General features: G+C 38.9%; 1 protein-coding gene across 1 annotated transcript in view; it reads right to left on the bottom strand.

The window, feature by feature from the left end:
- Positions 1 to 20,765: 20,765 nt before the first annotated feature.
- Positions 20,766 to 22,249, bottom strand: part of SEC23A (SEC23 homolog A, COPII coat complex component) — a 64,909-nt gene continuing 63,425 nt past the window's right edge. The window contains exon 20 of the mRNA XM_003408467.4: positions 20,766 to 22,155. Within this exon, the coding sequence (XP_003408515.1) occupies positions 22,066 to 22,155 (90 nt within the window). The 3' untranslated portion in view covers positions 20,766 to 22,065. The remainder of the gene's footprint in view (positions 22,156 to 22,249) is intronic.

Genomic DNA, 22,249 nt, shown 5'->3' on the forward strand with positions numbered 1-22,249 from the left:
TGGCCCCTTGGTTACTTCTCTCTGTCAGACATAATACCACTCCCTCCCCTTCCCCACCGCACTTCTCCTAATCTCCACCCAGGGACCTCCTACATGCAGGCTGAGACTGCAAATGCCAGAAAATAACAACAAAATAACTATTGCCACTGAGTTGATTCCAACTCCTAGCAACCGTACAGGACAGAGTAGAAGTGCTCCACAAGGTTTCCAAAGCTTTAAATCTTTATGGAAACAGGCTGCCACATCTTTCTCCTCCGAGTGGCTGTTGAGTTTGAGCCACCAACCTTTCGGTTAGAAGCTGAGCACTTAACCACTGCACCATCAGGGCTACCGGCGCAAGAAAATAGTGAGGCCAAAAAGTATGTGTACGGAGATAGGAGGAGATGTGGGGAGGAACTAGTGGCAGTCAGCAGCTTCTGCCACAGTAAAAGCACATGCTGGGGATTATAGATTTTTGTGCATTAGGCTATGGTTCACATACAGCAAAACCAAGCACTAGAGACAGAACGTGTCACATCAGTTGAACAAATGCCTACTTGTAAGTGGGAAATTGGATGAAGACCCAGCGCATCAACTTGCCCTTCACCTCTCCCCTGAAAGAGAGACCATATCAACATATCTTTGAACAGTGTCAATAAATCTTTGTGGAAAATGTGGATGAGGCGGGACTAAGAAAAAGCCTACTCGCCCTGGCTGATGACAAACATAGAGTCTGGATAGATCTCACCTTGTTCAAGGAAAAGAAAGAAAAAAAAAAAACAAAAAACAACCAACATGAGTCTACTAAAAAGAAAAATTCAGAATAGGGAAAACAATATTTAAGAGACCAGGAAAAAGAACAAAGCTTTGAATATAAACAGTTCTTATGCCCCAGAAGAGACTTCATAACTCTGATTAGCCTTCTAAGTAGAGTATAAAAAGGCATGGGCTCTAACAAACAGAAAAAGGACAAGGAAAGAGCAGGCCGAAATGAAATGATAACATGATGAATGGTTTTAAGGGAATTAAAAACAATATTGAACACAGCCCTGTTTTGGTGAGCAGCTTGGCAGTATCTACTAAGCCAATCATGTATATGCTCTGTTACCTGACGAATCCTCCTGTAGATGTAATATTTACCCTAAGAAACATCACAGGTGCACCAGAAAACAAGTTTCAGTAATGTTCATAGCAGCATTGTTTGTAGTAGACAAAAGCCATAGACAACCCAGCTGTACAACTGTAGATGGGATAATACGATGGTATACACAAATAATGGAGTGCCCAAAATAAAATGATTTGGAAAGAAGCCAGACAAAAAAAATTATATTGGTTTATTTCACATATATAAAGTTTAAAACTAAACTACAGTGTTTAGGGGTGCACACTGAGGTATTCAAACTATTAAAAAAGAAAAAGAAAAGCAGAGATTACTGTAAAAGTCAGAAGTGTTACCTTCTCAGAGTAGCAAAGAGTTTGCACTTGGGATGAGGCATGTGGGGGTCTTCTGGGCTGGTGCAGTGTTCTGAGGTGATACACACAGTTTCCAAACCCAGTGCCGTTGAGTCGATTCCGACTCAGAGCGAGCCTATAGGACAGAGTAGAACTGCCCCATAGAGTTTCCAAGGAGCACCTAGCGGATTTGAACTGCGGACCCATTGGTTAGCAGCTGTAGCACTTAACCACTACACCACCAGGGTTTCCTACACAGAGTTTACTCTTAAATAATTTCTCAAACTGTTCAGTTAACGTTTATACACTTTTCTGCATGCGGGTTATATTTCAAAATTTTAAAATGTTATAAGCATAATAGCAGAACTAAAATCTAGGTTGAGGGAAAAGGCAGATTTGATAAAGAAAAAAGTGAGGATAAACTTGGATGCTGTTTAGCAAAAGACTAAATATATAAACAAAATGAGAACTGGACAATGGGTTGGAGAGGGATGCTGGTGAGAAGTGAGCTTCTTGGGTCAGGTGGACACTTGAGACTATGTTGGCATTTCCTGCCTGGAGGGGAAATGGGAGGGTGGAGCGGGTTAGAAGCTGACGAAAAGAAAGAGTGGAGGGAGAGAGCAGGCTGTCTCATTAGGGGGAGAGTAGTTGGGAGTGTGTAGCAAGGTGTATGTTGGTTTTTGTGTAAGAGACTGACTTGATTTGTAAACTTTCACTTAAAGCACAATAAAAATTATTTTAAAAAAACAAAATGAGAGATAGGATGACAACCTCGGAGAAAAGAGAATGGAGAGATAAAATACAGATAACTGACGTTCTCAGAAAAGAGTTCAAAATGACAGAAAAACCGGTTACTGTTGAGTCAATTCTGACTCATAGTGACCCTATAGAACAGAGTAGAACTGCCCCATACGGTTTCCAAGGAGCAGCTGGTGGATTCGAACTGCCGATCTTTTGGTTGGCAGCCATAGCTCTTAACCACTATGCTACCAGGGAGCCCTGGTGGCACAGTGGTTAAGGGTTATAGCTGCTAACCAAAAGGTCGGCAGTTCGAATCCACCAGCTGCTCCTTGGAAACCCTATGAGGCAGTTCTGTTCTGTCTTATAAGGTTGCTATGAGTTGGAATCCATGCAACGACAATAGGTATAATATTCTTATTTCTTCTTAAGGCCCTAGATGGGGTCTTACCTGAAGTAGAAGTTCCACAAAATGACAGAGAAGGTAGAAATCAAACAAATAATAATTGTGTAACAGGTACTGAACCCTGACAATAATCCTATGAGGCTAAGTACAATCATTAGGCCCATTATACTAGTGGGGAAATCAAGACCTAACTTTCCCAAGGTCTTATGACTGACAAGTGGTAGACTGGTGAATGATTGGCAGGTAAGTGATCAATGAACAGAAGGCTCGAATCCCTGTCTGTGAAGTACTAAAGTCAGCTCTCTGAACCACTATTCCTTCTGCCCACTACTTTTCCCTGTATTGGATTAAAATACAATGTACTGCAGCATTCAAGGCTAAAGGGCAGTGAAAAAATCCTTAGAAAGATTTAAACGGAAAATAATTTTGATCCAAGAATTTTATATGCAGCCAAATTGTCTCACAGTTGTGAAAGCAGTAAGTTAAACTCAGATATTTCAGAAAATATGCAGGCCCACGTACTAATCTTAAAAAGAAATGCTTGAAGACAAAGTTCAACAGACCAAGAGAAGAAGCCAAAAAGAGGTAAAAATGGGGAAGTGGTGACACAGGATTGTCCCAGACCTCCAAACATAGATTAAAACACTGTAGTGTTAAAAAAAAAAAAAAATTCACAAGCACTGTCAAAATTTTCTCGATAGATTCAATTTTTTTTAAGTTTTTTAGAATAATGTAGACTTTAAACTCCAAGTTACAGTAACAAACTGGTTGAGTGAGGGACAATGAGCAACAAACAGGAAGCCAGGAATTGGCTAAACTGCTCAAATATGGTAATCAAAGATACGGTTTCACTCTTTACCTTTATGGAAAAGTTAAAGAACGCTTTTGAAAAACATTGAAAACTAGGTGTCACTAAACCCACTGCTGTTGAGTTGATTCTGTGTCATAGTGACCCTACAAGACAGAGCGGAACTGCCCCACAGAGTTTCTAATCTTCAGAATCTCCCTCAGAGAGGTCAGTGCGTTCGAACCACCGACCTTTCTGTTAGCGGACGAGTGCTTAACCAAGGCTTCTTAGGTACCACTAGCAGAATTTAAATTCATTTGTGCGTGTGTGTGTGTGTGTGTGTGTGTGTTTATCTCCCAAGGTAAAAGCAAAGAAAATGAGGTTCAACTTTCAAAACAATGCAAATGAAAGAAATACAAAAACAAAACATGAAACAAGATGACAAGTAAGACGAAATGTATTCAAGTCAAGGGTTGCATTTTAAGCCCAAAACTTCTGTTTTCAAGATACCCACCTAAAATGAAGTGAAATAACAGGATAAAAGTAAAAGGAAAGGAAAAAGTGTGAAGGATGATGGCAAAAGCAGTGATCAAAATTCTAATCAAATTAAGTAGATTTTAAGGCAAAAAGCATTATACACAACAAATAGGATCATTTTACACCAGAAAGTGCTATGTTCCTTGTTGTTGTTGTCCTTAGGTGCCATCAAGTCATTTCCTACTCATAGCGATCCTATGTACAACAGACCAAACACTGCCCAGTCCTGTGCCATCCTCAAAATCATTGTTATGCTTGTGCCCATTGTTGCAGCCACTGTGTCAATCCATCTCGTTGAGGGTCTTCCTCTTTTCCGCTGACCCTCTACTTTGCCAAGCATGATGTCCTTCTCCAGGGACTGATCCCTTCTGATAATGTGTCCGAACTATGTGAGAAGTAGTCTCACCATCCTTGCTTCTAAGGAGGATTCTGGTTGTACTTCTTCCAAGACAGATTTGTTCATTCTTTTGGCAGACCTTAGTATATTCAATTTTCTTCGCCAACACCACAATTCAAAGGCATCAAATCTTCTTCAGTCTTCCTTATTCATTGTCTAGCTTTGGCATGCATATGAGGCGATTGAAAATACCATGGTTTAAGTCAGGCACACCTTAGTCTTCAAGGTGACATCCTTGCTTTTCAACACTTTAAAGGGGACTTTTGCAGCAGATTTGCCCAATGCAATGCATCTTTTGATTTCTTGACTGCTGCTTCCATGGGTGTTGATTGTGAATCCAAGTAAAATGAAATCCTTGACAACCTAATCTTTTCTCCATTTATCATGATGTTGCTTATTGGTCCAGTTGTGAGGATTTTTCTTTATGCTGAGGTGTAATCCATACTGAAGGGTGTGGTCTTTGATCTCCATCAGCAGGCAGTTCAAGTCCTCCTCACTTTCAGCAAGCAAGATTGTTTCATCTGCATAACACAGGTTGTTAATGAGTCTTCCTCCAATCCTGATGCCCCATTCTTCTTCATATGGTCCAGCTTCTCGCATTATTTGCTTGGCATACAGATTGAATAGGCATGGTGAAACGATACAACCCTGATGCACACCTTTCCTGACTTTAAACCACGCAGTATCCCCTTGTTCTGTTTGAACAACTGCCTCTTGATCCGTGTACAGATTCCTCATGAGCACAATTAAGTGTTCTGGAGTTCCCATTCTCTGCAATGTTATCCATAATTTTCTATGATCCACACAGTTGAATACCTCTGTATAGTCAATAAAACACAGGTAAACATCCTTCTGGTATTCTCTGTTTTCAGCCAGGATCCATCTGACATGAGCACTGATATCCTTCATTCCACATCCTCTTCTGAATCTGGCTTGAATTTCAGGCAGTTCCCTGTCAACACATTGCTGCAGCTGCTTTTGAATGATCTTCAGCAAAATTTTACTCAAGTGTGATATTAATGATATTCTTCAATAATTTCCACATTTGGTTGGATCACCTTTCTTGGAAATAGGCATAAATATGGATCTTTTCTGGTTGGTTAGCCAGGTAGCTCTCTTTCAAATTTCTTGGTATAGACGAGTGAACACTTCCAGTGCTGCATGCATTTGTTGAAATATCTCAATTGATAATCCGTCAGTTCCTGGAGCCTTGTTTTTCGCCAATCCCTTCAGTGCAGCTTGGACTTCTTCCTTCAGGTCCATCAGTTCCTGATCATATGCTACCTCCTGAAATGGTTCTTTTGGTATAGTGACTCTGTGTATACCTGCCACCTTCTTTTGATGTTTCCTGCCTCATTTAATATTTTCCCTGTAGAATCCTTCACTATTGCAACTTGAGGCTTGAATTTTTCTTCAGTTCTTTCAGCTTGAGAAACACTGAGTGTGTTCTTCCCTTTTAGTTTTCTATCTCCAGCTTTTTGCACGTCATTATAATACTTTGTCTTCTTGAGTCGCCCTTCGAAATCTTCTGTTCAGCTCTTTGACTTTATCATTTCTTCATTTTGCTTTAGCTATTCAACATTCAAGAACAAGTTTCAGAGTCTCTTCTAACGTCCATTTTGGTCTTTCTTTTCTGTCTTTTCAGTGACCTCTTGCATTCTTCATGTATGATGTTCTTGATGTCATTCCACAATTCATCTGGTCTTCGGTTGTTGTTCAGCATGTCAAATCTATCCTTGAGATGGTGTCTAAATTCACATAGGATATACTCAAGGTCATGTTTTGGCTCTAGTGGACTTGTTCTAATTTCTTCAATTTCCACTTGAACTTGCATATGAACAACTGATGGTCTGTTCCACAGTCAGCCCGTGGTCTTATTCTGACTGATGATATTGAGCTTTTCCATTATCTCTTTCCACAGATGTAGTCAATTTGATTCATGTGTATTCCATCTGGTGAAATCCACATGTACACTCACAGTTTATGTTAGTGAAAAAAGGTATTCGCAATGAAGAAGTGGTTGGTCTTGCAAAATTCTATCATGCAATCTCCAGCATTGTTACTATCACCAAGGCCATATTTTCCAACTACCAATCCTTCTTTGTTTCCAATTTTCGTATTCCAATTGGTAATTATCAATGCATCCTGACTGCATGTTCAATCAAATTGCTCAGACATGGTCCTTGGTAGTCCAACATAAAGGTCAAATATTTATGTGCTGATTAGAATTGCACTGAAAAATACACAGGAAAATTTTTATTATAAATATGAGGATCCATTTTCAGTAATCCAGTAGTAATAGACTTTGACATAATCTCCATCTTGAAATATCAAGTAGGCAAAAAAAGACAATTTTTTAAGAAATATATAACAAGATACATTTATGCCTATTCCCAAGAAAGGTGATCCAACTGAATGCCAAAATTATCCAACAATATCATTAATATCACATGCAAGGAAAATTTTGCTGAAGATCATTCAAAAGCAGCTACAGCAGTATATACACAGGAAACTGCCAGAAATTCAAGCCAGCTTTACCAGAGGACGTGGAACCGGGAATATCATTGCTGATGTCAGATGGATGCTGGCTAAAAACAGAGAATACCAGAAAGATGCTGAGGCATTCAACTGCGTGGATCATAAAAAATTATGGATAACATTGCAGAGAATGGGAATTCCAGAACACTTAATTGTGCTCATACGGAACTGTACACAGATCAAGAGGCAGTGGTTCAAACAGAACAAGGGGATACTGCGTGGTTTAAAGTCAGGAAAGGTGTGCATCAGGGTTGTATCGTTTCACCATGCCTATTCAATCTGTATGCCAAGCAAATAATGTGAGAAGCTGGACCATATGAAGAAGAATGGGGCATCAAGATTGGAGGAAGACTCATTAACAACCTGTGTTATGCAGATGAAACAATCTTGCTTGCTGAAAGTGAGGAGGACTTGAACTGCCTGCTGATGGAGATCAAAGACCACACCCTTCAGTATGGATTACACCTCAGCATAAAGAAAAATCCTCACAACTGGACCAATAAGCAACATCATGATAAATGGAGAAAAGATTAGGTTATCAAGGATTTCATTTTACTTGGATTCATAATCAACACCCACGGAAGCAGCAGTTAAGAAATCAAAAGATGCATTGCATTGGGCAAATCTGCTGCAAAAGTCCCCTTTAAAGTGTTGAAAAGCAAGGATGTCACCTTGAAGACTAAGGTGTGCCTGACTTAAACCATGGTATTTTCAATCGCCTCATATGCATGCCAAAGCTAGACAATGAATAAGGAAGACTGAAGAAGATTTGATGCCTTTGAATTGTGGTGTTGGCGAAGAAAATTGAATATACTAAGGTCTGCCAAAAGAATGAACAAATCTGTCTTGGAAGAAGTACAACCAGAATCCTCCTTAGAAGCAAGGATGGTGAGACTACTTCTCACATAGTTCGGACATATTATCAGAAGGGATCAGTCCCTGGAGAAGGACATCATGCTTGGCAAAGTAGAGGGTCAGCGGAAAAGAGGAAAACCCTCAACGAGATGGATTGACACAGTGGCTGCAACAATGGGCTCAAGCATAGCAACAATTGTGAGGACAGTGCAGGACCGGGCAGGGTTTCAGTCTGTTGTGCATAGGGTCACTATGAGTTGTGACCAACTCAGTGGCACCTAAGAACATCAACAACATATAATAAGATCAATTTAATGGATATATACATGTACATATATATATATATAAATATATAAAATTATGTGCTCCACAAACCAAAGACGACTTCTTAAAAATCTTCTAAGTAAAAGAAAGGTTAACACTACCATTAGAACCAATTTAGAAATAACCCAAATGAGAACACTATAAACAAAAGGATATGATATCACCAACGAGGCACTTAGAGGAAAATAATCATAAATATTTTAATATTAAGCAAAAATTATCAAAAGAAATGAGCTGAACACTTACAAGAAAGCATTAAAGTAAGTCAAGGGTAAGCAAAAGAAATTAATAAAAGAAAAATGTAATGAATAAGCAAGCAAAAAATACTAAAATTGATAAATAATCCCCAAAGATAGTTCTTTGAAAGAACCAATAAAATAGGCAAATTTCCCTCTAAACGGTGGGCCTGGAGTGTTGCTGCCTTGGAAAATAAATTGGCTTCTCAGGGCCTGTTTCTTTTGCAGAAAAAAAAAAAAAAATAGACAAATTTCTGTTGAATTTAATCAGGAAGCAAAGACAGAAAGTACCTACACAGGATCAGGAATCCAGAAATGAGAACTTTTTTTTTAATAAAAGATTGAAACTTTTAAAAACCTGGATCAAACAATGAAATAGTTTCATACCAGTTAAACTAGGAAAAGTCATAAAAATATAACAATAGCAAGTGTAGCATATGCATGGTGGATACACTAGGCTAGACCACAGAGAGCTGGCTTAGTTTTGAGGATGGGCAAGACAGAAGACTCCAATTAGTCCAAAGTTGCTTTTTCTTTGTTCTTCTCCCAAAGCAGCAAATAAGTAATAGATCCAAATAGGTAAATAGATCCAAAGGATCTGAGATGCAGGTGGGTGGACGTGGACCCCCATTGCTTCCTTTGCATTTCATGGTAACCTGTTGTTGAGTCAATTCCGACTCATAGTGGCCCTAGAGTAGAACAGCCCCATAGTTTCCAAGGAGCAGCTGGTGGATTCGAACTGCCAACCTTTTGGTTAGCAGTCTGAGCTCTTAACTGCTGTGCCGTCAGGGTTCCATTTGGTGTTTATACAGGCAGCTTAAAGTATGTAACAGTAAATACAGTGTATAAAGTATATACAGTCCATAAAAGATAATACATACAGTGAAGTATATAACAATGTGGAGAAGGCTAAGAGAATAGCTCGTAACCTTCATTCAGGTGTCTTTAGGCATGTACAGGGAGCTCAAGAGAGCCACAGAGATTTTGAAACTCTTCATGAAGAATGCAAGAGGTCTCTGAAAATTATGAGTCAGTATACCAAGAGAAAGGCCACACAACTTGATGCTGAGTTTTGGGGGGATCAGGAGGACCAGAGTGAGTAGGTTTAGGAACCTAGTCAGCACTGAGTCTCGGCTGGACTCTCCTGGATCCAACACAAGTTACGGGAGCAACAGACAGTAAGGAAGAGGCTGATGACCAAACACCAAATGGAATGATGTGCCATCCAGAAGCCAGTGATGACCAAGGGCCACTTCCCTGATCTCAGGACCAAATGCAAGCTTTGTAGGAACTTTGATCACCATCAGGGAAATACAGTAGAAGGGCCTAGATTCTGGGGGCAAACTATCCGGGTTTAAATCTCAAATCTGACATTAGTAGCTGTGATCATGTGATCATTGAGTAGGTTGTAAATTACTTAACCACTCTGTGCCATAGTTTCTTCATTGGTAAAGTGGGAATAATAATAGTACCTATCTCAGAGGTATCCTTAAAGCCCAGAGAACAGAGCCTGGCATAGAATGAGTACTCAGTTCATGTTGTCAATTACTATTAAATATGTTCTTGGTTTGCATTTCATGATGAAGGCCATTTATATACAATCTGTACATTATAATCTGAGGGTTTTACTACTTACCAGCTGGCAACATTTTATACTGTCATTAAGCCTTAGTTTCTTCATTTGTTAAGGGCAGATAATAATGCAGGGTACCCAATGGAGCAATGATGATTCAGAGAAGAGTAAGGTCTTCCATGAGTCGGAATCGGTTCAATGGCAATGAGATAGTTTTTGGTTTAAATGCCTGGTGGAAACCCTGGTGGTGTAGTGGTTAAGAGCTATGGCTGCTAACCAAAAGCTTGGCAGTTCAAATCCACCAGGCCTTTTTTGGAAACTCTACGAGGCAGTTCTACTCTGTCCTACAGGGTTGCTATGAGTCGGAATCAACTTAAGGGCAAAGGGGTTTTTTTTTTTTTTTTTAAGTGCCTGGTGGCACAGTGATTAAAGGCTCAGCTGCTAACCAAAAGGCAGGCAGTTCGAATCCACCAGCCACTCCTTGGAAACCCTATGATGCACTTCCACTCTGTCCTATAGGATCACTACGAGTTCAGAATCAACTCAACAGCAACAGGTTTGGTTTGGTTTGGTTTTAAATGCCAGGCAGTGTTCTAAGCATAATGCAGGCACTCGATCATTTCATCCCCACACAACCCTGTGAGGTAGGTACTTTAATTGCCCCCATCTTATAGCTGAGGAAGCAAGCCCAGAGAGGTTAGGAAGCATGCCCAAAGTGACTCAGCTGAGTAGCAAAGCTGGGACTTGAACCCGAGTGTATGCGATCCTTTCCACCACGTTTTGCTGCTTCTCTGCTCTGCATTTGTGTTTAGATAAAGTCAATATCAGTGAAGGTTTTGGCCTTAAAAGATATGGACTGTATCTTTTTTCCCACCTTGCTAGATCAAAATCCATTGGACCGTAGTAAACAAATTTAAATCAATCCTCTGGATCTAAACTCTGTTGTGTTCCTCCAGCTGAAATAGCAAATAGTCACCCCTTGATACTTGAGAATAGCTAAAATGCTTACTACTTCTAACATTTACTAAAGCTTTTTAGTCCCATGGAAGATCAACTCCACTCATCTGGTAAGGAATTCTTTCAAGCATGGAAATGGAAAAAGTTTGAGAGAATTTTTAGCATTTTAGAACCTTCCACTAAAATACAACCTTCTGACACAAATTCCCCTGGACATGATTCTTATGCTTTTTGCTGAATAAAGGGTGTTACCATACTTTAAATCTATATTTAGGTTATGGCCAAAATGGAAATGTGAGCAAAGTATTAAATATTCTACAAGAAATTTTAGCTCAAAATTGTAGGCATACCTAGAGATGCAGGATGAACTAGGTGATCTCAATATCCCATGCCGGCCTCTCTTGTGATAGGAAGTCCACGTTGCCACTTTTAGAAGAAATGACTTAGAGAAAATAAAAAACTTCATGTACTTATAATTTTCTTCCTAAAACTTATATTTTGAAAGCTTTTCATGCATGACGTACTTTTTCAATTTTGTACTGTTTCAACAAAATATTTTTTTACTTTTAGGGGTCTAATTATTGCAGACAGGAGTAGGGCTTAGCTTTCAAAACTGAAAGGCTAAAGCATGGGTGTTGATACAAAAAAAAAAAAATCACAAAGAATTAGAAAGTTCAGAATTTAAAGTGGACCAGACAGATAATAAAAACAGCAACCCATTTCCCATAATATTTATTAGCAGCTACTGCCCTCTTGAGGTGAAAAAGTGTCAGTGTCTTCAACCTACATTCACCTCTTGATTGAGCTCTAATTTATCCTCAACATTTTCTCACGTTACTCTGAAATGTTTTTCTCTTCATTTTTAATATATTAGTCGTTATTGTCCTCCTTTAGTCATTCTCTGCTTTGTGCACTGAAGGCTTAATAATATAAAAAACGGAGTGTATTAAAATGCTTGCTCAATTCAGGAGGCTAGTTCAGCAATTCTACAGTAAGTACAACGGAAAATAATATAAAGAAATGTTACGGCACATTTCCCAACAGAATAAAAGAGCACAGAATAATTCATGTCTCTTGACAAGTTTTGTTTCACAATCCTTCTAAAATTTAATACTATAGAAGACTTGGCTAGAAGTAAAATTGTAATATTAATTTTGTTAAGTCACAGGATTTGGAAATAAAGGGCAAATATACTCCAACGTATAAGTCATCTAATCCACTGGAAAAGTCTTCCATTGATTATTTGAAATGAAATTATAATTTTCTTACCAGGGAATTTTTTTGGAGAATAAATGATTAAATATCTATGCCTCCTTCCCTGCAGATATCTGACTGGTAGCTTACTTCTATTTCTAACTTGCTAGAATCATCAGCAACTGATATTTTTAGCACAAGCCACTGCTCTATAAATCATTTTTATCTCTAGTCTATCGGCGCTTATGTAACCTACATACTCTTGCATATAAAATGACTGAATGGTAATATCCCTGAGCCATTTTTTAGCAACTGCCAAGAAACACACTTACTGGGTGTTACACAAGGTGTTACAGAATTGTGAAAAGGAGTGTCCATTTTCAGCTCAGACTCCAGGCAGGAAGTGACTCTCTTCACCAAAACACCCTTCCCATAGCTACGGTACACCACGAATCCCCACGCTACAGAGCGAACCCAGCAGAGAACACCACAAACACACGACATTTTAATTAGGGAGGCAAAGAGATGCAGCATGGTATCACCATCTTTACTAGCAAGAAAAGCAAACAGATGGCCTTGTCCGGCATTTTGGAGGCAAGCACGGCCTTTCATTCAAATTAGTTGATGAAGATTTGGCTCTTAATTAAGCTTTACTTTGTGCTTTAAGCTTTTATTTTGTAAGCAAATCCTATGACTACAACTGTATGTCCCAGAGCAGGCAGTATGGGGCAAGAGCTGAGTGGGTGGAACCCAGCAGAAAGTCTCCAGGTACTGGGCAAAGAATTCATCAGGGAACAGAACTATTCCCAAAATGTACTGATTAAAAAGTACCCCTTGAGAGAAAAACAAGGGAATTCTGTATCATTTGTACTCTTCTTGTGTATGAATGTGTAACAAGTGGCTTGGACTACGATGTCAAGGTAACAGAGAAGATGCCAAAGTCGTGAGATAGAGCACCATTGTAAATGAGATGATGCATATTCCTAGCTGACACAGGATCTGGCCATTGTTAACTGGACTGTCTGTGTCTTAAGTACATCATCTAAAAATCATCGGCCTGCTTTATCAACTGGTTGGGAGTGGAAGACTGCACACACTGAGCAAGCTTAAAGGGACAATTTAAGACAAGAATACAGTCGTTTTCATAATTACATTCCATGATTCCTGCTCATTCAAGGCACTAGTTACGAGGTGTGGAGTGAATCATATGTAAGCCCCATTACTCATTGATATCAAGGCCTTTTGTTGTCTTAGGAAGCTACAAATTAGAATCCTGCTGGATATTGTTAGAAAGACAGCTAGACCAGGTGAGCCTTATCTGTCCTGAGTAGAGAGATGAGATAAACCAGTGCATCTTCGGGAACTCTGCACTTCCTCTGACTGGTTTTCTCAGTACCGACTCCCTATTCTTTGCGTTACAGTCAGAACAAAAGGTAAATCGTCATAACAGGGGAAAGGGCTGACAGATTGCAGGAATCGCAACCAATGTCATAAAGCAATTTGTGAATAAATTTTTTAATGAGAAACTAATTTGCACTGCAAACTTTCACCTAAAGTACAATACTTCTTAAGTCAATTAACTCATATCAGTATAGTTAGAATCAGAAGGAACAGCAATAAGAACATAAGAAAAAATGTCAGAAAACCATAGCCCTAATTCACTGAGTACTTCCACTGTATGTTCTATCATTTTGAAATTATTTAATCTCACTTGTCTTAATTCCCACAATGTCATAATAGGAAGAATCACTCATACGATGCTTATTATTAAGAAACTTAATATGATAATGAACTTGGTTGTCTCCTTTATTTTCCACAATCTGGCTCACTATTTTCCCCTTTGTTGAAGAGTGTGATGTTCTAATGGTCTGATAGTCTAATATTTACTTGTATAAAATCCCTCCAAGGTACTCACTTTTCCTATCGTGTATGTTCCTGCCTGTGAGTTTGTCATGCTGTGGTGGCCTGCATGTTGCTATGATGCTGGAAGCTAGGCCATAGGTATTTCAAATACCAGCAGGGTCATTCAGGATGGGTTTCAGAAGAGTTTCCAGACCAAGACAGACTAGGAAGAAAGGCCTGGGACTCTAAATTAGCCAGTGAAAACCCTATGGATCACAACAGAATATTATACACTATGGTGTTGAAAAATGAGCCACCTAGGTTGGAAGGCATTCAAAATACAGTGGCTGTAATAATGGACCCGAGCACACTAGTGATCCTGAAGATGACACAAGACTGGACAATTTTTCCTTCTATTGTACATGGGGTCAACATGAGGCAGAGCAGACGCAGCGTCAGCTAACCACAACATCATATACGTGAGATGTGTTTTACTAATATCATTAAGATACCTAATTTTTGTTTAGATTGGAATATTTGTAATTTTATGTCACTTAAAAAATCAAAAATAAATAACCCATTCATTGTAAACTACAAAGTAAAAAAAAAAAAGGTAAATGCTCAAGCTCACTACGATCTTTGTTTTGCCAGTAAATTTAACTCACTTCAAATAATGGGGATTTATTATGATACATTTGGCATAAGGGAGAAAGGAATTTCGAAGAATCCCACAAATAGCCATGCTTCAAGATTCAAAGCAATCTAGGAACCATCCCTCAACAGGAGTTTGTGAATCTTCACCCTAAGGTACCACCATCAAGGTGCCCCTTTTAGCCCTTCTTTTCTGTTTATCATTTTTCCTCTCATCACAGAACGGCTGGTGCTCTCTGCATTCTCCTATTCAACATTCTGAGGAGAAGAGCACAATTAACCCAGTTATTTACCATTATCTTTATTGAGGAAATTTTCCATGCTAAGTCATTTCGTAAGTCAGCAGCAAGTCTATGGATCAGGTGCCCTTAGGAAATTTGATCCTACCTCTTTCTTTCAGGAAAACTGGGGTTGGCTGCTTATCTCCAGAGGGCTGCAAGCGGGAAGGCCATGCTGTGGAGCAGGTAAGACAATGGACATGTCTGATATACTATGTTAAAGCTTTTTTTTTTTCTTTTTCAAGGGTAACTGAATTTTATTTATAAACAGGTTTTATCAATGACAGAAATAGAGGCATATATAAGATACAGCATTGCTACATCATTAAACTCATGTTGCAATTACATTCTCCTTAATAAATAAAAGCTCTAGACATGTTTGAGGCCCCTGGGTGACACAGTTTGTGCCTGGCTACTAACTGAAAGGTTGGTGGTTCGAATCCACCCAGCAATGCTGTTGAAGGAAAGCCTGGAGATCCACTTACTTCCATAAAGATTACAGCCAAGGAAACCCTATGCAGCTCAGTTCTACAAAGTAACACATGGAGTGTCATGAGTCTAAATCTACTTACCAGCAGCAGGTCTGGCTTATGGGTTTTGGACTTGTTTAAACATATCTTTAACAATCACAGCTTTAATAGTAGATGTAATCATCAAAAATCCTCACCTCACTCCACGGAACGATTATTTGGTGGGAGGTCTTACAGCGAGGTGGAAATTTTTCACCTGAATTGGTTTCCTGCAGTAGATACAGGCAGATTCATAGGTGTTACAGGCAGCTAGTGATACCGACTTAAAACCAAAAGGTAAAGATGGAAAAGCAGATGTAGCTGTCATCATACAGGCTGAGTAAGCACACCAGACAGTGAATGTTCTTGCCAGAGAAACTGCTATCATAAAACATTAGCTCCCTGAAACCCTGCTGGACTTTAGACTCCAAATGGAAACTAATTATTAGGGTCATTTATAACAAGCCATGTCAGAAGTGTGTATGGTACTCAATAAGTAAATCTAATTGAAAAGGCCCACTGTCAATATATAAGAAGATAAGAAGAGACACAACACATTACACACAAAAACCAGAAAGCTGTTGGTCTAAACTTTGCTTGGAGACGGTCACATTTATTTTTCTAACTCCATGAAGAGCCATGTTGACCCACAATAGTTAGCTAACCAATGAATAAACATACGTAATGAAGAACATTTTGTAACATGCCTTGCCAATCTATTTCATGGTTCTAAAAGAAAGAGATTCCTTAAAATAATTAAAGACAACTATTAATGAAGCCATTTAACAATGACTTTGGATCTTACTTTCTCAACACCCCTGTTAAAATACAGAACTTACTTCTGGGTATTATCGAAACCCAGAATTCAATGAAAACATTCTCTTCAGTTACATGATATAGCGCTCCCATTAATATTTCAGTAACTTGATAGCCTTTTTAATAGAAATACTTCCAAAGATGTATTTGATAAATCATTCTGCTTTATGTTCTCATTAAAAATAGAATTTTAGAATTAAACATCATAAGAGACCATGCAAGATGTCATGTCTGTGTTCAACAGAAAATGACTGTGTCTGGCTCTGTGCTCCCTATCCACCTTGTTAGTACCTAGTAAATAATTAAAGCAGAGCAATCTCACCCAGTCCAACAGCTTCAGCTATCAATTTTATCCTTACGGTTCCCGCTCCTGAGTCTCCTGGTTGCAGAATGCACATTTCCAGCTGTCTGCTGGGCTTCTTCCCACAGAAGTCCCAAAACATCATGGAAATGTTGCTTTTAGTCAACCTTGCCACGTGGACAATGGTCTGCAACAGTAACATTGACTGTCACCTGGGAGCATGTTAGAAATGCAGAGTCTCAGGTGCAGTCCCAGATCTACTGGAACAAAAGCTGCGTTTTATCATTACCTCCAGCTGATTCCTATGCACGCTCAAGCTTACAAAGCACTCTTTCAGGATTCTCTCATCTGTTTGAATTTTTGCCTCTCACAAATGTTTTCAAACATGTGAAGAACTTGACCTATCAGCATGTAACGAAAATTTTATGGAGAAAAACGAGTCTCCAGGAATTGACAGGGTATCAGCTGAGATGTTTCAACAAATGGATACAGCACTGGAAGCACTCACTTGTCTATGCCAAGAAATCTGGAGGACAGCTACCTAGCCAACCAACTGGAAGAGGTCCATATTTATGCCCATGCCCAAGAAAGGTGATCCAACCAAATGCAGAAATTATTGAACAATATCATTAATATCACACGCAAGTAAAATTTTGCTGAAGATCATTCAAAAATGGCTGCAGCACTATATCCACAGGGAACTGTCAGAAATTCAGGCCAGATTTAGAAGAGGAAATGGAACCAGGGATATCATTGCTGATGTCAGATGGATGCTGGCTGAAAACAGAGAATACCAGAAAGATGTTTACCTGTGTTTTATTGACCATGCAAAGGCATTCAACTGTGTGGATCATAACAAACTATGGATAACATTGCAAAGAATGGGAATTCCAGAACACTTAATTGTGCTTGTGAGGAACCTGTACATAGATCAAGAAGCAGTTATTCGAACAGAACAAAGGGATACTGCACGGTTTAAAGTCAGGAAAGGTGTGCGTCAGGGCTATGTCCTTTCACCATACCTATTCAATCTGTATGCTGAGCAAATACAATTCGAGAAGCTGGACTATATGAAGAACGGGGTATTAGGATTGGAAGAAAACTCATTAACAACCTTCGTTATGCAGATGACACAACCTTGTTTGCTGAAAGTGAAGAGGACTTGAAACACTTACCGATGAAGATCAAAGACCACAGTCTTCAGTATGGATTGCGCCTCATCATAAAACAAAAAGCCTCACAACTGGACCAATAAGTACCATCATGATAAATGGAGAAAAGACTAAAGTTGTCAAGATTTCATTTTACTTGGATCCACAATTAACACCCAAGGAAGCAGCAGTCAAGAAATCAAAAGACGCGTTGCACTGGGCAAATCTGCTGCAAAAGACCTCTTTAAAATATTGAAAAGTAAAGATGTCACCTTGAAGACCGAGGTGTGCCTGGCCCAAGCCATGGTATTTTCAATTGCATCATATGCATGTGAAAGCTGGACAGTGAATAAGGAAGACCAAAGAAGACCTGACGCCTTTGAACTGTGGTGTTGGCAAAGAATATTGAATATACCATGGAATACCAAAAGAATGAACAAATCTGTCTTGGAAGGAGTACAACCAGACGCTCCTTAAAAGCAAGGATTGTGAGACTACATCTTACTTTGGACATGTTATCAGTAGGGATCAGTCCTTGGAGAAGGATATCATGCTTGGTAAAGTACAGGGTCATCGAAAAAGAGGAAGACACTCAAAAAGATCGATTGACACAATGGCTGCAACAATGGGCTCAAGCATAACAATCGTGAGCATGGCGCAGGACCAGGCAGTGTTTCACTCTGTAATACACAGGGTTGCTATGAGTCAGAACCAACTCAATGGCACCTAGCAACAACAGCAGAGATGGTAGGATCAGCAATAAATTCCAAAATAGTTCTGGGCCAAACAAATCCTCTCACAGTGCTGCTAGTAATTTAGCAAGTATTCTTTATCCACCTTAAAAGTTCATTAAAAGGGTTAAAGATTTTTTCAACAATCTATTTTAATAGCTAGTAGATTCTAAATTATACACAGAAATGGCCTAGGGTGATTTGTTTTAAATAGTAAGCTAAAAGAATATGATGATGTATTTGCTCATCCTTATCCCTTAAATATAGAGGTTCTTTAGCATCTTCATATTGATTTAGAATTAGAGGACAATTAAGGGGTAGGTAAGGTCTCTAAGCACTGTGAAAAGTTTGTGCTTGACTGCTAACCTAAAGGTTGGTGGTTTGAACCCACTTAGTGGTACTGTGGAAGAAAAGGCCTGGCGATCTGCTTCCATCAAGATCACAGCCAAGAAAATTCAATGGAGTTCTATTCTGTAACACACGGGGTTGCCATGAGTCAAAATCCACTCAATGGCAACTAACAACAACCAACACTATCACTTAAAACAAGAAATATCATTTTTCAGGGGCCATGTAAATTAAACACATATCATCATCATTATGGGGTCTTTCTCAAAACGTAAACTCCAAAGCACGATTTCCTTACAGCAAAAATGAATGACTTTTTTGGAATGATGAAAGTGCTCTAAAATTAACTGTAGTGATGATTCCACAACTCTATGAACATACCAAAACCCACTGTACACTTTAAATGGGTGTTTGTGTGGTGAGATGGTAAATTTTATGTCAACTTGGCTAGGTTATGATGCCCAGCTGTTTGGTTAAACACTAGTCTAGATATTGCTATGAAGTTATTTACATGTGATTAACATTTAAATAAGCTGACCTTAAGCAGGCTACCCATTTGTGGGTGGGCCTCAGCCAATCAGCTGAAGGTCTTAAGAGTAAACATTTAAGTTTCCTGAGGGAAAAAGTTTCTTCCTCCACACTGTAAACACACAGCCTGTCCATCACTGAACCTGATTTTGGACACAAGACTACCGAAGTCTCCAGCCTGTCACCTCACCTAAAAAATCTGAACTTGCCAGTCTCCGCAATTACATGAGCCACTTCCTTAAGGCCAATCAATCTTTTTTTTTTTTTTCAATTTCCATTGAGTTGATTCTGATTCATGGTGACCCCATGTGTTACAGAGCAGAACTGCTGTAATCTGTATGGAAGCACATGGGCAGGCCTTTCTTCCATGGCACTGCTGAGTGGGCTTAAACCGCCAGCCTTTAGGTTAGTAGTCAAGCACTTAACCGTTTGTGCCACTAATGAGCGGGGATGGCGGGAGGGAGAGGTGGGTAGAGGGAAATATGGAGGGAGGGTGGGAGGGAGGGGGGACGGAGGGAGGGATGGAGGGAGGAAGGGATGGAGAGTCAGACAGACGGACAGATGAAAAGTTGGTGGTTAAAACCCACCCAGCGGTGCCACGGAAGAAAATCATCAACGTTTAGGTTAGCAGCCAAGCACTTACCCATTTGCACCACTCAGAGACTATATATATACCTGCCAACCTTTCATGGCAGTTTGAACCCACCCAGCAGTGCCACATAAAAAAGGCTTAGTGACCTGCTTCTGTTAAGATTACGGCCAAGACAAGGTCATGGAAACTCCACAGACACATCCAAACTCCCTGAGGGACCAAATTACTGGGCTGAGGGCTGTGGGAACCATGGTCTCCAGGAACATCTAGCTCAGTTGGCATAACATAGTATATAAAGAAAATGTTCTACATTCTACTTTGGTGAGTGGTGTCTGGGGTCTTAAAAGCCTGTGAGCGGCCACCTAGGATACTCCACTAGTCTCACCCCTTCCGGAGCAAGGAAGAATGAAGAAAACTAAAGACACAACGGAAAGATTAGTCCAAAGGACTAACAGACCACATCTACCACGGCCTCCAGCAGACTGAGTCCAGCACAACCAGATGGTGCCTGGCTACCACCACCAACTGCTCTGACTGGGATCACAATACAGGGTCCTGGACAGAGTTGGAGAAAAAAGCAGAATAAAATTCTAACTTACAAAAAAGACCAGACTTAAGAGTATGGCCCTGGACACCCTTTTAGCTCAGTAATGAAGTTTCTCCTGAGGTTCACCTTTCAGCCAAAGATTAGACAGGCCCATTAAAAAAAGAGAGAGAGATTAAAGGTGCATACCAGCCCAGGGGCAAGCACTAGAAGGCAGGAGGGAACAGGAAAGCTGGTAATAGGGAACCCAAGGTGAAGAAGGGAGAGTGTGTTGACATATCATGGGGTTGTTAACCAATGTCATAAAACAATATGTGTACTAACTGTTTGATGAGGAACTAGTTTGTTCCATGAACCTTCATCTAAAGTACAATAAAAAATACATAAAAAAGCTGTTATTAAAAAGTGAATAATGCTTTAATCTGTTAATAGCAGATTTTAAATATTCCAATTTTACATTAGGATTCTCGGGCTTTACTAAATTTCAAAATAAGCAGAAAAGCAGAGAAAAAGTATATTTTATTGGTGTTTAGGCCTAGCACAATTCACCTGAAATAAACTGGAACACAGCAATTTATTTAATCTAATTGAATACAACATATAAACATTTTTTTAAGTTTTTGCCTGTTTTACCATCATATGATTGTGTTCATGCAAGTGCAATCATCAAAGCTGTTCTTCCAAGCACATATTGTAGCACCACCTTTCATCTGCAGTACTTAGTGTAAATTTCATTATCAAAACGTATCTGGCTTCAAGTGTAAACATATCTGCAACAAATAAGGTTTAAAAGGTAAAAGTGAATGATACTAATGACTAAATCAGAATAGAACTGCACATTACCACATGATATAATTCAACAAAATATTGTATAATACTGTTTCAACAAGAACTCCAACTTAATGAGTTTCACAAAAAGGAAGCAGAAACAAAAAATAATGTGTAAACTCCAAAAATAGTGTAAAATACTGAAGGATATAATGCAAAATTTACCTCCAGAAAAACAAGGAAAAAAGCCAAACCGTGAAGTGAAAACTAAATTTGGGTTAGAAGTTATAACACTCGTTTTACTGCAAAGGCTTTTCTAAAATACACTCCTTTTTCAAAAAAATTGTATTGTTTAATCACACAAATTGGGTACTTTGTGGGAATTTCACATGTATTGTCAGCTGTATGTTTTTTACCTCCAAAAAACTTTTCATCTCTAAACTGGTTCTATTTTTCCAAATGAACAAAAATGTTAAATTAGCTCCATGAAAATTATTACATAGAAAGTCAAATCATCATAAAAATAAATCTGCCTTAACAAAACAGTACAGAAAAAGCATACAAATAAGTGCTGAAAATCACAAAAAACTATTCAATGAATAGGCAAAAATGTTCACATTATCATTACTGGTCATTTTGTTCACTTTCTGGCTAAAATTAAGAAACAAATTTTCAAAAGGTCAGCAAGGACATTCAGTGCCACTTTGGATTTGTCTGCAATACACAAATGAGCTATGTCTCTTTAGTATAAGGCAGGCTCTATGTTTACTCTTAAACATAATTAAATTATAAAGACTTCCTATTTCTAAAACCAGTTATAATACTGTGGCAAGCAAAATAATTTTGTTCTTATTGCTCTCATTAAATTGCAGCTTAATCTACAACCATGAACATTTTTCCCTAAGTTGTCTCAAACCATGCTAATACAAAGAGTCTAAATATCTCTGTTGGTTTCCACAGATGGACTGAAAAAGGAAAAATAATGAAACTAAAATATTATTCTATTTTAAGTGTCCTTAATATGTTTAGCAACTCAAGCAGCACTTGACACAGCAAGTTTCTTCAGGTGATCCATGAACACTTGTAAACTAACATCATCTGTGAGAATAGGTGCTCCAGACTCCTAGAGAAAAAGATAATTGTTACGATTACTAAAACAGGATGACATCTTGGGATATATAAGCAATGTATAAGCAAATACTTAAAATAGACAAGGA

The sequence above is a fragment of the Loxodonta africana genome, chromosome 10 (assembly GCF_030014295.1).
Source record: "Loxodonta africana isolate mLoxAfr1 chromosome 10, mLoxAfr1.hap2, whole genome shotgun sequence".
Taxonomy (NCBI): domain Eukaryota; kingdom Metazoa; phylum Chordata; class Mammalia; order Proboscidea; family Elephantidae; genus Loxodonta; species Loxodonta africana.